We start from the raw sequence: 16,548 nt of genomic DNA, 5'->3' as shown, positions 1-16,548 counted from the left end.
ACCATCAGGAGGATCCTAAGAATTAATGGGATAAATTATTGTATATATAGTAATTGTATAAACACTAGTTTCGTGTGTATATAATATTGTTGACAACAAAAGCTTGCTGGCAAAATCCTGGCGATGGTGGACCCTGCATCAACACATGAGGATCTGGGAGATCTGCTTAATTCCAGTGCAGAATCCAAATCGGCGCGCGTGGTGTGCGCGGGCGTGCCAGTCAGTTTGACCATTCAACTGACAAGGAGATGATAGTCGTTGTGAAGTCCGAGGCAACTGGCCGATCAGGCCGATATAATCCTGGCACAATAGCGATAATGGTGCAACAAAAGAAATCATGACAAATATATTAGTTGCGAAGCCGATTCCAGTACCTTGATGAATGTGAGTGATTCATCGGCCATCCAGCCGATTTAATATAATTTACAATAACCATCAGCCAGACGGCCGATAGGAAACAGGATGATGTTGAGTTGTTGTCCCACCATAGCTAGAGCCACAAGCCGATGAGATCTAAACTAACGTCACCGCTAATATGTCTAGGTGAAACCACAGCGATGCACCCGGTAGTTGCAGTCTAGAAATATTTAGTAGGACGTTAATCTGAACCCCGCTAGCCGATGAATCCAATCACAACGGAACTTACTCCCAACAACACTCGAAGGATGGCCAAGATCAAGATGCAACAGGCTATTAAAAATAGATCTATCATCTATTCCGACAGAATTAATAACAATTAATATATCGTAAACGGCAAGACCATAGAACAGATAAATATCAGCCGATGCAAGCTTAATCAAGGCGGGATAACTGGTGAATACCGTAGATCGAGATAGAAGTGATGCGTCGTAAGTCAAAGATCCAAGATATTCGATAACTGGTAGATGAAACTAGATGAAACCACAGCGATGCGCCTGGTGGTTAAAGTCTGAACACCTGGTGATGGAACTTGCAGCTTGCCGGAGATCAAAGTCGATGCAGCCCAGCTTGCTAGAAGGAACTCGTCGAGAAGCTACATTACTCCTACTCCTAGGGCAATGGCGTGAAGCTGAAAGGTAGATGCGTAAATATATTTATTTATTGATCGTGTGATGATTCTTTACAATGGCCACGTCCCTTTATATTTATAGGGCGGACTTTACATAATTGGCATCTAACCACGCACGAGGCAAGTCACGTACACAATCTTTTCTAAAAAACTCTATCTCTAACTAACCCAACTCTATCTCTAAAATATTTGATTCTATGAAACAACCTCCCGTACATGCAAAGATCGGCCGCATGCATAATTATTCTGGTAGCCTCCCATGTATGGCATGCAAAGTGCATCAGAATCCATGTTGTATATTCTAATCATTTTTATCCATACGTGCTGGCCTTTCCTTTATATCAACCTTGCCTCTCCTTGCCAATCAATCCAATGAAGCTGATTTGGACTCCGTGCCCATGTGCATGCATGCTAGCTTCTTATTGTTGTACGTGACTCCAATTATCTCGTACTCTGAATTTATAGGATTGGTCAAAATCCGGTGTCAACAAATATATTCTAAGAATTGTATATATAGTAGGTATAATTAATATTATGCATATACTATCATGAAATATATATACAACATGCATACAATGCAATATGAGCGTATACATATAAGTAGTATACGCTAAGGATGTATACATATAGGTATATATATAAGTGAAACAACAATTAACATTAATAGAGAAAAGAGTCCAGGGTAAAAAGAAAACAGTCTTTAGTACCCTTTAGTCAGTCAACAGTAAAAAGAATGCAGGTGCATGCATGTGGCCCCTCTAATCCCGGTTGATAATACCCGGGACTAAAGAGGGGACCTTTAGTCCAGAATGATTGCTCTCCTGTCGGCACATTTGTATTGTAATTTTCAGCACATGGTGCAGGTTGGTAGTTGAGCCATCCCCTTCATTTCTCACCATACTTATTCAACCAAAAAGTTATGTATCATAGGACACTACTTTTGATGACTAGATGGCCTACTACTACTAGCTTGATGTTAGCATGGCACTATTTCACGTCGATCCGGATTACTTACTTTCTGATCGAGATGCGCACGGCGCATGTACATAGCGCCACATGTAGTGCGCACCTTTTGTTAACAAGACTTTTGAGTTGGCACTGGACACACCATAGCTAGCATCAAACGTCACTATTAAACATTCTCTTGGTACACGGATGCATAGGACCACGCACACGCACACCTTTCCGTATCTAGGGAGATGGCAAAAACAATGCACTACCCAAAGGCATGAAGGCACCTATACGTGACGCGTCTACCACTCCATCCTTGCTCTGTGCATCATTTGATCATCTCCGGAATTTTTTGAATTTGAGCTTATGCGACACCTTATCTTATGAAGAACCGTGTGTAGAAATAACACTTGATTACTATTTATATATGTATGTAATTAAGCACGTACGTGTCCGTTAAGTTCGATTTAAAATGCGTCCACATCACCACTGTAGTTCCAGAATTGAGCACACCTAATCCTTACTTTTGTCTTCCATGGACTGATGGACATGCCAAGCCTCCATATCGCTAGCAACGAGTTCAAATAATAGGTTGTTTTAGCTTTTCTAAATTCATCGATATTATGAGACATATATAGGTGCATAGAAAAACTATGCACTAAAAAATCAAAACGACCTACAATTTGAGATGGAGGGAGTAATATGTAAGATGTCGCATTCTACTCCTCTTGGATACTTGATAATCCCCTCTCAAGGTACTCCGCAAGACCAGAGGTCGTCAGTGATGGAGGTGGTATATAGTAGTCTAGGAAGGGTTAGTTTTTTCCTAATTAATATGAGAATTTTTTGAGAATCTGTTATTAGTATGCAAATGGAGTTAGCTTTCATTATACATGGACAAAGAATGTGGAGGGTAATGGAAGCGAAAAAGAAGGTGACAGGATGGAGAATGGAGATGTGCCTTCGTGCGGGGTGGGGTTGTGGGGGCGGGGGGGGGGGGGGGGGGGGAGTGCTTGTTGTGGGAGAGGGAATATGGTCTGACATCCGAGGGTGGAGAGGTACGTACGTGATTCTTGTGGAAGTCATGGATGGTGACACATACACTGTTAGACATAGCAATATAATAAATTCTACATGGAAAAGAAAATTTTTTATTAGAATACTTTTAGATAATTCTTTAACCATTAATCTCAGAATACTTGTTGTTTTGGCCACAATCCTGTAGGAAAAAATGACCCGATTCCTTTCAAATCCTCAAAATACTTGTTCCACGGAAATTTAGCATTTTTTCTGTCCCTTCCTTAACTGTACTGCTAACTTGTTTCTCTTAATGAAGATCAGTTGGTGGTAAAGTTGTTATTTTATTGATAACTTAATTCTTGTTCCCAACTCAAATACTTGAACCAAAGGTAGTACTTTTGATAAACCATATTCCTCATCGAACTATACAAGCCAGCAGTATGCATATAGGTAGAGATCAAAGTGTTATCGGATGTTTCAACATTGACTAGAATGCTGCAAATTTGTGACAAGTCAAAGGCCCATATCAACTTCTTGTATGAAGATTCATTTCTGGTTCACATGTTGGGGGAGCATGGAATTATATACGGTTTCATTTGAGTAATTAGCTAATTCAAAGGTTTATGGTTATTGTAGATGGCTCGCACGAACGAAATAAATACTACGAAGTTGAAAAAGTCGTTAAAAAAACTTCCTAATCAATAAAGGATTTTGAAATGTGTGCGAAAGATTGGAACAACCACAGAATAAAGGCGGGGGTATTGGAAGCGAAAAGGAGGATGACATGGTGAAGAAATGGACGATATGAGGGTTGTAGGATGGAGTTATGGATGAGGATTGTTGGCAGAGACAGAGGTCATATAGGGGAACGGCACTGTTTGATACGGCAACAGATTCTACATAAAAATGAAAACTTTCTTTTTCGAATAGATGTATCTATGTCTTTACTCCCTCGATTCTAAATACTTATGTTCTCCATGATCGTCGAAATATTTGTTCCATGACTTGTAGGCCAATTTAGTTCTATCTTAACACTCTTTTAATTGTATAATTAACATGGTTCTCTCAAAGAAGATTAGTTGATCATAAGATTGCCATTTTATTTATAACTTAATTCTTGTTCCCAACTCAAATTCTCAAACTAAAGTTACTACTTTTTTGATAAATCTTTTTTCTCATTGAACTATACGAAAATTATTTTCTAGCGAAGCCGGTGAAGTCCATACACTACGGGACACAAGATAATTGCCGAGTGCCCCCAGCACTCGACGAAGGGCAAAAAACACTCGGCGAACCGTTTGCCGAGCGTAACACTCGGCAAACGGCACACGGCAAACTTTCAGTTGGCAAAGTTACTTTTTGCCGAGTGTTCTGGTCGGGCACTCGGCAAAGCTTTCACCGAGTGCCAAAAAAACACTCGGCAAACTTCATTTTCGAAAAAAAAAGAGTAGCCAACACTCTACGGCCGCCGCCACCCTTTCCCGTCGCCACACAACCATGCCGCCATCGCCACACCACCACGCAGCCTCCACCACGCCCGTCGCCGCTACAACCACCACCACGCAGCCTCCACCACGCTCATCGTCGCCGGGAGCTTGCGGATCAGGAGCTCCGTGCTCTTCTTCACGCCGCCGGTCGTCGGCGCGAACTTCCTCGCCGCCTGCAAACCAAACTCGGCAAGAACAGAGCAGATCGAAAGGGAACAACGTGAGAGAGGAAGACAGGGACGAACCTTGGTGGTGAGCTGCTTGCGGGGGGCCTTCCCTCCGGTGGACTTGCGGGCGGAATAGGGAGGGGAGGGGCTGCCAGATCCAGGAGGGGAGGCCTTCCGCCGCCAGGCCACCGCCGCCGCCACTGCCCACACAGCTGCCGGAGCCCCAGGCCGAGCCCCAGGCCAGCCTCGACCGCGCCGCCGCCGGAGCCCCAGGCAGAAGAAGGGGAGGGTGGGGCCACGACGGATTGCGCCGGATCCGAAGAGGTGCGTAGCGGATCCAGCGGCGGCGGACCCGGGGAGGGGAGCCGGTGGGAGGAGGGAGGCCGGGGGAAGGCGGAGGCGGCGGCAAGAGGGGCGGTCGGATCTGGAGAGAGGAGGAGGGGAGGGGCGGCGGGTGGCGCCGGAGAGGGAGGAGGGGAGGGGGGCGGGTGGCGCCGGAGAGGGAGGAGGGGAAGGGCGGCGGCCGACGCCGGAGGGGGAGGGGCAGCGGCCGGAATCGGAGGGAGGAGGGGAGGGGCGGCCGGTTGCGGGAGGAGTGGGGGACAGGCCGGGTGCAAGAGATGCGGGAGGGAGACGGGTGTGGGGGTGGGGTTCGGTGCGGGAGGCGGGTGTGGGATTTTAGGAGCGACGCGGATTACTTTTTCTTTTCTTTTTCCTTTGCCGAGTGTCTGGAGTATAACACTCGGCAAACAAATTGTTTGCCGAGGGTTTCTTTTTTGACACTCGGCAAACTTCCTGTTTGCCGAGTGTTTCTTTTTTTAACACTCGGCAAACTCCCTGTTTGCCGAGTGTTTTTTTTTGCCGAGTGTTTTTAGATATACACTCGACAAAGAGATTGTTTGCCGAGTGTTAAAAAAAAACACTCGGTAAACTAAAAACATTCAGCAAATTTGAGATTTCCGGTAGTGATATATGTTATGTACAGATAAATGATCTTTGTGTGAATTCCGAAGCCTTCCAAGGAGCAAAATATTCCACACCAGCCGGTCTATATATATACAAAGCCTTGGAGGGGATCAAGTTCACTCCCATCCGACACCATTTACCTGACAGAGATGGAGACCATCCGAGCGATGACGATCCTTCGTCCATTGCTCACATGCTTCTTCTCCATGATCCTACTCTCACATCCGGTAATATCTGTAAGAACATGATCGTGTAATAAACCGGTGATTGATAAACTGATTTCGCCGCTCACGCAACCTGGAATAATCCGATCATTGCCCGTGTGCAGATGACGGCAACCGCTGTGGCGGCGGAGGCGGTGAAAGTGAGCACCACCCCGATCTTCCGGGAGATCCCGCTGGGCCAGGCGAGGAAGGACTTCCAGGTCTTGCTTCGCGTTGAGGCACCGCCGGCGGCGGCGCACCGCGTCCCGATCGACGTCGTCGCCGTGCTGGACGTCAGCGGCAGCATGAACGACCGGGAGAACCGGCCGTCGAGGCTGGACCTGCTTAAGGCCGCCGCCAAGTTCATGGTCGCCAAGCTCGACGACGGGGACCGCCTCGCCGTCGTGGCGTTCAACGACCGCCCCGTCAGGGAACTCAGCTCCGGCTTGCTGTACTTGTCCGGCGATGGCCGGAGAAACGCCATGAACGTCGTGGACAAGCTCGAGGCGCGTGGCGGCACGGCGCTCTTCCCGGCCTTGGAGGAGGCCGTGAAGGTACGTGTCGTGTCATATCATCATTCACCAATTCATCATATGCAAATGCATGTCCACCAGGTGAGGTAGATGCTTTTTCTCAACTTTGAATGATGAATCTAACTGCAGATCCTGGATGAGCGGCCGGGAGATGGCCGGAACCGCCTGGGCTTCATCGTCCTTCTCACCGACGGCGAGGACGCGAGGGGGTTCGCATGGCGCCGCGAGAGCATCTACGGCGACGTTCTCGGCAAGTACCCCATCCACGCCATCGGCTTGGGCGCGTTGCACGACCCAGAGGTTCTCCTCTACCTCGCGCAAGAATCCCACGGCACCTACTCCTTCGTCGACGACGAGAGCGCCGGCGAGCTCCCCGGTGCCCTCGCCGTGTGCCTCGGCGGGCTGACGACCGTCGCCGCCGTCGACACGCGTGTCGTCCTCAAGGCTGCGGAGCCGAACGGGGTGCGCATCGACCGCGTCGACGCCGGCGGCCACGGCACCCGCGTCGGCTGCGGCGGCGGCGCGTGCGATTTTGACGTCGGCGCCCTCTACGCCGGCGAGACGAAGCACTTCGTCGTCCACCTCCACGTGCCAGCGGCATCATCGGTGGAGGACGGCTACTACTGCGATATCGACCTCGCCGCCTGTGACGACCGCCACCAACGCCGCCGCCGCCACGAGCAGCACCTCCTCGCCGTTGGCTACTCCTACCGCAACCACCCAGGCGCCGCCGTGATCACCACCGAGGGCCACGGCGTTTTCATCCAGCGGTCGCCGGATCTCGGCAGCGGCGGCGTGCGGCAACCCCTGCTCCTCCCGTCCCCCGAGGTCCTGCACCATATCGTCCGGTTCGAGCTGCTGGACGTCGTGGCCGGCCTCGTCGACGGCGAGCTGGCGGTCGTCAGGGACCGTGCGCACGCCGGCGATCTCCTCCAGCTCCGGTGGGAGGAGTTCAGGGCGTGCCACCAGTTCTGGGGCGGCCTCGACCTCGGCGGCCTGGAGAAGGAGGTGGACTCCATGGCTGGCAGCCTCAGGACCGGGGCGGCCGCCTACGTGTACGCGTGGGTGTCGAGCCACCAGATGCAGCGCGCAGCCAGCCTGGGCTCGCCGGAGAAGGCGGCCGCCGAGTACCTGACGCAAGCGATGCGTGTCCTGATGGAGGAGGCGCGGAAGCTGCCGCGGCTGGCCGAGACCACGACGTCGGCAGCCGCGGCCACGGGGCCCGGCGTCCAGTACTCGGGCGACTGCGCCGACCTGCAGATGATCGACCGGCGGCTAGAGCTGTGGTCCAAGGTAAGGCGCGACGTGCAGCATCTCATGTTCAGGCCATCTGCGGCGGCCACGGCGGCGGTGGCGGAGGGAGAGGGAGAGGAGGACCTGCTGGCCGCCGTCTTCCAGGAGGCGTCGCTGGAGGCCATCGATCGCGCAATGCACCGTGACATTTACCTGGTATACGCATTATTTACCTATAAGTGAGCTTTATTTTTTTATTTTTTGGGGAGGAAAATAAGATTTTTCAGGTATTTAATAATTGATTTTATATAAAATACAGGCCGCGGTGTATGCGAGCAAGCAGAGGCGATGCCACGTCGGCGCCTGCAACTGAAGGACGTGAGAACTCGGAATTACTACTGCAGACTATGTGTGACGTAAACAATAAGGATCTGTTTGCACCGTTGGATGGCCATCCAACATCACAGATGAATCCCAGACATTTCTCCGCCTACTCTGCCAATACGGGTCCACAGTACTGTTATGCCTATTTGGGCTGCTGTGGACTAGTTAACGGATGTGTACCAAAATTTGAGCTCAATAAGAGGCCCAGCTGTCTCTACCAAGCTTAGGCCCAGTGGCACCAGCTGTCTTTTGTCGTTACAGATTTTGAAAATTTTGAAAAAGAAAAGAAAGAGCAACCACCTCACCGTCTGTTCAAATTTTAACCCATTTCACACATTACGCATGCAACATATACAAAAGCATTATAGTTTTGAACTGTGGCAAAGAGCCATCTACAAGAACAAATTACAGATTTACTAGTTGTCAAATTCTAATTGAACGCGCCATCGGAAAATGTCAGATAATTGTTTTAAAAAATAACAGGAACCGGCACACATGAAACCACAAAACTTCTTGCCCACATGCTCAAACCACCAGACCAACGTACATTCCAGGGGCCCTTAATCACCTGGCCGCATATTCGTTTCAATACTACTAGGGAGATAATTTAGGAGGAACAAAATACATGTTCAGAGTACCCAATAAGTCCAACATAATACGATTTTGTGCTTACATACTACCAGAATATTGCACATACCATGTCTGAAATACAAAGTTACGGAGTACTAGCTAATCTGGCAAGGTTCCATGAAACAGGGCAGCATAGTCACTCGGCGACTTTGAGGTTTCCCGTAGTGAGTAAACAATATCCAGCTACATACTCACAGCAACTAATTACCAAGTCTTACGTTGGTCCTACAAGTGGAGGCGGCCTTCTTTTCCGCTCATGGAATTTAGTTTACTAGCAGAATTATGTGGTGGAAGTCTGGAAGATTCGTCTTCAAATCAGACTTGCTTTTCCTGGAAACTCAAACCTGTGAAGATTGAAAAGCAGTACGTGCCAAGGTGCATCATCTGAGAAATGAGAGGGGAGAAAAGGACCAAACTGCATCGGGTTGCAAAATTCCAAACATGAAGAAATATAAAACTAAAATGGCGCGGCAATAGGAACTTTAACCAACTACTCCCTTTGTCTTTCCAAGAGCATTTGCTCTTTCAGACTATAAGTCTGAAACACAACCTGTGTGTCACCTTTTCGATAAATACATTGGTATAAATTTGTGAAACTGTTGTGTTTCAATGTGATGGTACCATTTACATGACGAATCTAAAGAGTCTTTTATATACTTCTGAATGGAGGCAGTAAACCATTAGTTTTGAAGCAACAGCTACAACTATTTGCTCTACAAACACTACTGCAAGAAAATTAAGATATCCATGAGATAGCTCTTGGTGTAGTATTCTAGCTGAAATAGTGCATATCAAATTAGAGAAGTTAAAGTAGCCAAATGAAAATGGAATTGGATATCACATCATTGTCTATTTGCATCCTTGCATAGAACTTAGCTACTTTCATAGCTGTTCAACCAGACACATGGGTACTACAAGTTTACATTTTACTACTCTGTATATATACTTCAGATTCCAAAGAGTCATGGTTAAGCCAGTTATAAACAAACTGAAACAAGGAGGGGAAGAAGTAAGAGGATTTCGTGGAAGATATTAATACACTAGTTATCTACAAATTCCAAATGAATGAAAAGAGGATTATCTATAGTGACCTTCTGAAAATAACATTTAGCACAAACTCAAAGTTACATATACAGTTAGGAGAGCAATTCAGCAAAAACCAACATACAGACATTTGTGTTATGGTACAGAACTAATCAGCAAGCAATGCATTGTATTGCTGCTTTGTGGATAATACTTGCCCCCCCAAAAAAAGAGCAGAACATGTCTGTCTTTTTCACCCACTGAATAGGGATTTATTTCTCTAGCTGGAACATTAACTATTTTTCGAACGAAGGTAGGAGTCTCTTTGTTACTTTCTCTTTCCAATATGCAAAGGCAAACTACTTCAATATGGAAAGCATGGAAAGTGAATCTATGTGTACAAACACTTGGGAACAAATTTTCCACTTGCCCTCACAAAAATGCAGTGCAGGTGCAGATCATCATTTCTATATGAACTTGGTCCAGCCAAATTTCACTGTTTTTTGGTAACTAATGTGGAGTTTCTTCGTTGCTTGTTTCTTTATTTTTACCTCCATATATTAACCCAAATAGCAGATATATAGAAGGCATGAGAGTGTCACTAGGTAGCTTACTAATATGATGTTTACTCAGGAACCTCAAGACTTAAAGAACTATTTCATTAACACTTGCACATTTGACTTCAACTCTCTTTAGGTGTGCTGATATAGAAGATGGTAGCTCTCTCCGATTGAAGCATCCTTTCATTTCCACATTGTGTTTAGGTCCCTGCAATAAACAATAACTTTTCACCAAGATAAATTAACAATCTAGATACAAGTTCTATGATGCAACAGTTGCCAATATAGAAATTGTATACCTCGGAAAATAAAATAAGACAAAGCTCCTCTAAAGCTGGTGAATGTTCAACAATACATGCTAGTGCATGTACGTCAGGCACACACCAGTGTTCATTGAGTACAAGATGCTTCAACTGCCCAACCCCATTTCAAATCCCTTCTGAACATAAACTGGGTAGATTGCAACCAGATATATCAATAAATCATTGTCATCAGCATGACATTTGGAAGAACGAGAGCTTCAGTATTATGATCTAAAGTGGATGCATACCGTTTCAACACCAGATACCAACCCCAAATCCTCTGCTTGCGATAAACCTTGTAGAAGCACACATGAACCATCATTTTGTAAGAAACCTTGGCAGCTTTCAACACAATAATCCCCACAATCATCGCAGATGCAACGGTCAGCACATGAATCATGGATTGTAACAACTCCGACAAGTAATGGCGGCATCGTCTCAAGCACAGGCACCCTGCCTTTATAAACATCTAGCTGCAGCGAAACAAGGTTCGGTGCATGAATATGAGTGCGGAAACTCAGACTGAAAACACCAAAAATGATCCTTAGACGCTTTAGAGACTGGGATGAGATCTTGGTGGTATGAACGAAGCTGCAGCCAACAATCCGGACATCTTGCAGTGAGGGGCATCTCGAGAAGTTGAGGAATTCGTTGTTGAACACAAGCTGCATAAGCATCAGCGTCGTTAAGTGCCGGGAGACAAGGGATGGATCCTCCGGCTGAAGCACTGCGAGGTTCCCAAAGAAGAAGAGCAAGAGCACCTGGACTTGGCACACCAAGGCATGCCGGATCCAGAGGTTCATGCGGGACACATCGTCGTCGGAGAATCCAACAAAGCGGAATTCTCATTTCTCGATAGGCGAGCTCCCGCGGAGGAGGAGCAGATGGTCCACGAACTCCCGGACCACCTCCAAGTGCACCGGCGACTCTCCATTGGCGCCAACGATGCGCAGGCCCGTGGCGGACTTCCAGAGGTGGACCCAGCGCCTGGCGAGAACGCAGGTCTGCGTGGCCAGCTGCGCCGGCAGGAAGGAGAGGATTCGGTACAGGATCTCGTCCGGGAGGGCGCCGATGCGGTCCCCCCCGGCTGCGCTCGCCGTGTGCGCTTTCCCTGGAGGCATTGCGAAATCCGAACCAAGAAACGAAAGGGGGGAATATGTGGAGATTTGGGGACGGGGCGGATGGGATTAGGGATTTAGGGTTCCATGGTGGAGGCGGTAGCGACGGATTGGGCTGCGGAGCTGCGGGTGGTGCTCGTATGCAGCAGCACTAGCTAGGGCGCAGCCATATCGGCGGCGGCGGCGGCGGCGGCGGCTGTGCAGTGAGCGGCGGCGGCGGGGGAGACTGGGAGAGTGGAGATGGAGAGTGCCGTGCCGGGGGCAATTTGGGCAATGGAATGTTGGCGTTGCTGAAAAATAGCGCGGCACCAAAAATCAAAATGCTGGGCAGCTCCAGCTCTGGAAAACTCTTTTTATTGCATTGTATTATCTTTATATAACACCAATTTCTTTCAATCATTTTTTCTGCAAAACGAATAGTTGTGGGTACTTTTATACACTTAGAGTTGTGCATACTTACGAGTTGTAACATTTTTAATTTACTAGAGCAATTGTTTTATTTGGCAAATTTTTTTGGTGAAGATAATTTCATTAAAAACCAAATCTTTCAGCACATTTTTTTGTCAAAATTTCTTGGAAACTATTTTCAGAAAAAATCACCTTAAATAAAGTTTTATGTCAAGGTTTTGCCTCACAAGATTTTGTTTCAGGCAGTGTTCGATAAGACGCCAGGAAGAAACGCTACGACATGGGCATCAAGGATATCCGGTTATGCGCAATTTGGCCATGGTGAAGAAGCTTTCTTCTTGTTCGGGAAGATGAAGATGCGCAGAGTGTGTTAAACAACCTCATCACTATTACATTGTGTGACAAGGAAAACAAATCAAGATAAAATAGCATTGGTTCAACATAGCATTGGAATATATGCTAATTGCTACCACGTACTTGGCACATACCAGCAGAGTACAGGCACCTTGAGCTAGCTACCAGGCAACAAGGTTTCGAAGACATCATAGCAGAAGCATAGTAGGACAGACCCTAAACAGTCTTGAGATCATGTTCCTATGCGTGGAACTGAACATACAGACGGCATGAGCCTTAATAGTAGGGTGCCTTCCGCGATGGAACTCGGCATTACTTTTCTTGGAAGACTAATTACCTGATACAGCAGATAGTTGTTCCATCTTCATTCAGAACCTCCATCCCATTCGTCTGAACTGAAACCCTATAGATACATGAGAATTTGAGAAGCACAGTAAGCTAATTATTCCAAAGCTATATAGATGTTTTGATTAGAATGAAGTCAGATGAAACTTTAGCTAATTACTCCATCCGTTCCAGCAAAATAGATGTGGCTAAAAGATTGGCAGTCTCTGACATGAATCATTGACATGACCTCTCAAATTAATTTATTAGAACAAAACAGTCAAATATTATGCCAAGAATATTTTCAAGCAATCTGGTAGTATTATTTCTGCCTGGCCAACAGAGTATCAGATGTTGCCGTCAATGAATGGAAACTGCAATGGTTGAGTCAATGTTGCAGAGGTTTCAATTGTCTTACCATCCTATAACCCCTTGATTTATGCATTGGCCAAGCAATGGCTACATATAGTGGACCTGCTGAATCCAAAACATAATAAGCTTGCTTAGGATAATAGCTAGCCATTCCTTTGAAACTTGAATAATTTATGTCCACCAATTGTTATCACAAAGAACCAGTAGTGGACCAAAACTCCCTCGTTTTCAAAAAAAAATAAAAAACCATTGTATGATCAGGTCAGGAATGGAGAAACCGCAACATCCTTTAGGTAGCAAGTTAAAATAGGTGCCGAACAATAAAACATTCAGCAAAGGTGCCAATTGAGACTAAGATGTCACAACTGCGTAATGCATATGTCTAAACTAACTTCTTATGGACAGCTTGATATGAGACCTCAAGAGGGAAAAGATAGATTGCAAATGCTTGGCTGCGATATTCAACATTAGCTTCCTTAGTAAGTAGGCCATATATCTACAACAAGCAGTCGTTGTCTGAATCCACCAACTCTGTCTCACAACTATAATCTGTAAAAGAAACTAGCATGCAATAAAAATCAGAGAGCCAGTTAGATGTAAAGCTAGAAGTGTGTACTTTAACATTTTTTCTTCTCAACAATTGTGTGTTTTGATTTATCCCTAAAATAAGTGACAAAATTACTGAGGACATGAATCTGTCTCAGAATGAGAATATAGTAACCAAAGCTGCTTAGGGTTAAGTTAGCTGCAGCAGCGTGGTTCTCAAGGACACCCAACCTGCTCTATGTGCCGCAAGCCTGGCAGCCTCCAGCATTCCAGACATTGTTGCTGGCAAGAAGCAGACTATGGATTGGGGCTTGGACCGTGAAGTTCATAAAGGGTCATTAAACTTCAGGAAACTGGACCACGACTGGAATGGCATACTACTATGAGCAGGACATTTTGAAATTAGCAGTTTGGCGCCATTTTCACTTATGCAGTAAGAGTGCAGTGTTATTGACCAGTCTATGGTAGGCCTGGGTGTTGCATAGTGGCATTCAGTCGAAAGGACTGGAAAATGGTGTAGAGAGAAATAAAAATGCAACACTTGTGGTTGACCTACCTTCAGTTTTTATAAATATTCTTTTCATGTGATGTATAAGTAAGCTGTACCAGACTGTGCCTCTTTTGAAACTAACATGAATTTCACCATTAACTATTTTTAAGTAATTGAAAACATTTAATTGTGAAATATATTAAATATCCTAAAAATACATATTTTTTGTGAAGAGTGACCGATAACTTACCTTCAGAAAGATTGAAGTCCTGTTCAATGTCAATTTGCTCGGGAGGTACCCCATGGGTCCTTAGGATCATTACAATTTTTTCAACCAGCTTATTTTCCTCATGCCATTCTATTTTTACTGTCTTGAGTTGCTTTGACACAAAGAAGAGTTCTGTTGGGTTGTACTTTTCATCTATTTCAGTGACATCATATCATCACTTGGCTGTAGCAAACAAAATATACTACTGAAATCGATCAAAAATATTTTATTGAAATAAATCAAAGAGCTCAGCAAGAATAAAATCATCATACTTGGACCCAACAGTTTTCGAGTTGAATGGTGAGCTTCTCCATAACTGGTGAGTACCGCAGAAAGTAAACTAGTGCGTCAAACTCTGGTTTCAGACACCACTCATTGAGCAGCAGTTCTTTTAGATTGCTAAATGTACTGCAGAACTTGAAATCCTTTCTGAAAATAAACTGGACCGAGCACAGCATAGAATTAATTGAGAAGTAGATTTGCAGAGGTAACCAAGAGACATAAATACATGCAGGAGGGATATGTAGCTGATATTATATACTTAGTATAGCACAAATAGATTTGCAATCAATAAGGAATCTAACACTTTCCAACTTCAGATAATATTTCTGGTGAAAATATTCCAGGATATAAGCACATAATGTGTAATATGAGAAAATTTCATCAGTAATCCAAAAGGTTATTCATACCTTTTATTGTAAAGGAAGTATACTACTCCATCAATTTCAAAATATAAGCCATTCCAACTTTCTCGGAGAGTCAAACTATTTTATGACATCGAATAGATATACTATAAAAATATATTTAATGAAGAAATTAATGGTACTTACACTACCAGGGAAAGGGCCTTATGTACCGGTTGGGAACCCTTTTAGTATCGGTTGTGCAACCAGTACTACTAGTTCGGTACTAAAGGTTCCCTCTTTAGTACCGGCTGAAATAACCGGTATTTAAGAGGTATTAAAAAATTAAAAAAATTCTCGGCCCCCACCACCCGCTTGCCTCCCTCCCCTCGCCCCCTCCCGCCTGGCCCCCATCCTCCTGCTGCCGCCCGCCCACCCTCCCGCCACCCCCTCCCTCCTGCGGACCCCACCCCCAGCCCCCGCTGACCCCGCCCCCACCCTCCCGCCGCCGCTCCTGCCCTCCCACGCCCGCCGCCCCCTTCCTCCCACCACCGCCCCCGCTCCCGCCCTCCCGCGCCTCTGCCGCCGCTCCCGCCCGCCTGCGCTCCTGTTGCCTCCTATCCACCTGTGAGAGAAGTGTGCGTGAGAGACTATGAGCGAAGTGTGTGTGAGAGAAAGAGATAAGGCCGCCTACTGTGAGAGAAGTGTGCCTGTGTTGGAATTGGGGAGGGGAGAGACACGAATTAAAGGTACCGAGACTCTTTAGTACCAGGTGGAGCTCCCACCCGGTACTAAAGAACCTCAGGGGATCCCAAATTTGGACCCGATACTAATGCTAACAATAGTACTGGGTCAAAATGTGACCGATACTAAGAGAGTAGACGAAAGGTTGTTTTTCTAGTAGTGTTATTTGGTATCATGAATGTTTGTACTTTATTGTATAAATTTGGTCAAATCCTAAAAGTTGGAATGACTTATAATTTGGAACGGAGTACAATAATGTATTTACTAAACCAACATCAAGTATCTCGTAATCTGGTGAGATGTATATATTACTCAAAGGCAATACGTGGCGAGAACTATTTACTAAATTGCTAAGCATAAAGATCTTGTCTATACTGGGCTTATTTCTATTACAATTGATCGCACTAGTATGCGCAAGGCAAATAGCAGATGAAAAGAAAAAAATATCGCATACCACATTAGGATAGCTTGTCAACTCCAAGTCAAGGGCGCTTGACAAGCCTTGAAGAAGGACGCTAGCTGCTTCCATCACCGCGACTCCCACGGCAACCACGACACTTAGCATCACCACAATCCCCATAGTAATTGTTGTGCTTGCATATATCATCACACCTATCGTCCTGAAAGCGGACACACGCTGTCACCAACAACGGCATGCTATCACAAGGAATGGGGCCCTGCCAGAATAGACAGCCAATTCCAATGAAACGAGGCTGGGAGCCGAAATGCCACAGCGGATATCCTGATGGAAGTCGCACCCGGTGATGCTCAGCCGCCTCAATGACCCGGACAAG

The 16,548-nt window shown here is 46.0% G+C and overlaps 1 protein-coding gene, 1 long non-coding RNA gene and 1 other non-coding gene across 4 annotated transcripts; 1 reads left to right on the top strand and 2 right to left on the bottom strand.

Moving 5' to 3' along the window:
* The first annotated feature begins 5,773 nt into the window (after positions 1-5,773).
* LOC117866428 (uncharacterized) lies at positions 5,774-8,315 on the top strand. The gene is made up of 4 exons (XM_034750633.1): positions 5,774-5,866; positions 5,968-6,396; positions 6,505-7,824; positions 7,928-8,315. The coding sequence occupies exons 1-4, from the start codon at positions 5,789-5,791 to the stop codon at positions 7,979-7,981; spliced, it is 1,881 nt and encodes a 626-aa protein (XP_034606524.1). The 5' UTR covers positions 5,774-5,788; the 3' UTR covers positions 7,982-8,315.
* A 311-nt stretch (positions 8,316-8,626) lies between these two features.
* LOC117866429 (MEIOTIC F-BOX protein MOF) lies at positions 8,627-11,998 on the bottom strand. The gene is made up of 3 exons (XR_011899097.1): positions 10,756-11,998; positions 10,505-10,655; positions 8,627-10,413 (listed from the first exon to the last, which is right to left on the bottom strand). It is a non-coding gene; the product is annotated as an MEIOTIC F-BOX protein MOF (transcript).
* Positions 11,999-12,312: 314 nt separating this feature from the next.
* Positions 12,313-16,548, bottom strand: LOC117833878 (uncharacterized). Of its 2 annotated transcripts, XR_004635579.2 has the most exons (5): positions 16,209-16,548; positions 14,660-14,827; positions 14,370-14,570; positions 13,130-13,185; positions 12,313-12,790 (listed from the first exon to the last, which is right to left on the bottom strand). It is a non-coding gene; the product is annotated as an uncharacterized lncRNA (long non-coding RNA). The 2 variants fall into 2 exon arrangements; XR_011898948.1 differs by having other exon boundaries at positions 12,313-14,570.

This window comes from Setaria viridis, chromosome 8 (genome assembly GCF_005286985.2).
Source record: "Setaria viridis chromosome 8, Setaria_viridis_v4.0, whole genome shotgun sequence".
Taxonomy (NCBI): Eukaryota; Viridiplantae; Streptophyta; class Magnoliopsida; order Poales; family Poaceae; genus Setaria; species Setaria viridis.
This window is presented reverse-complemented; position numbering and strand designations above follow the sequence as displayed.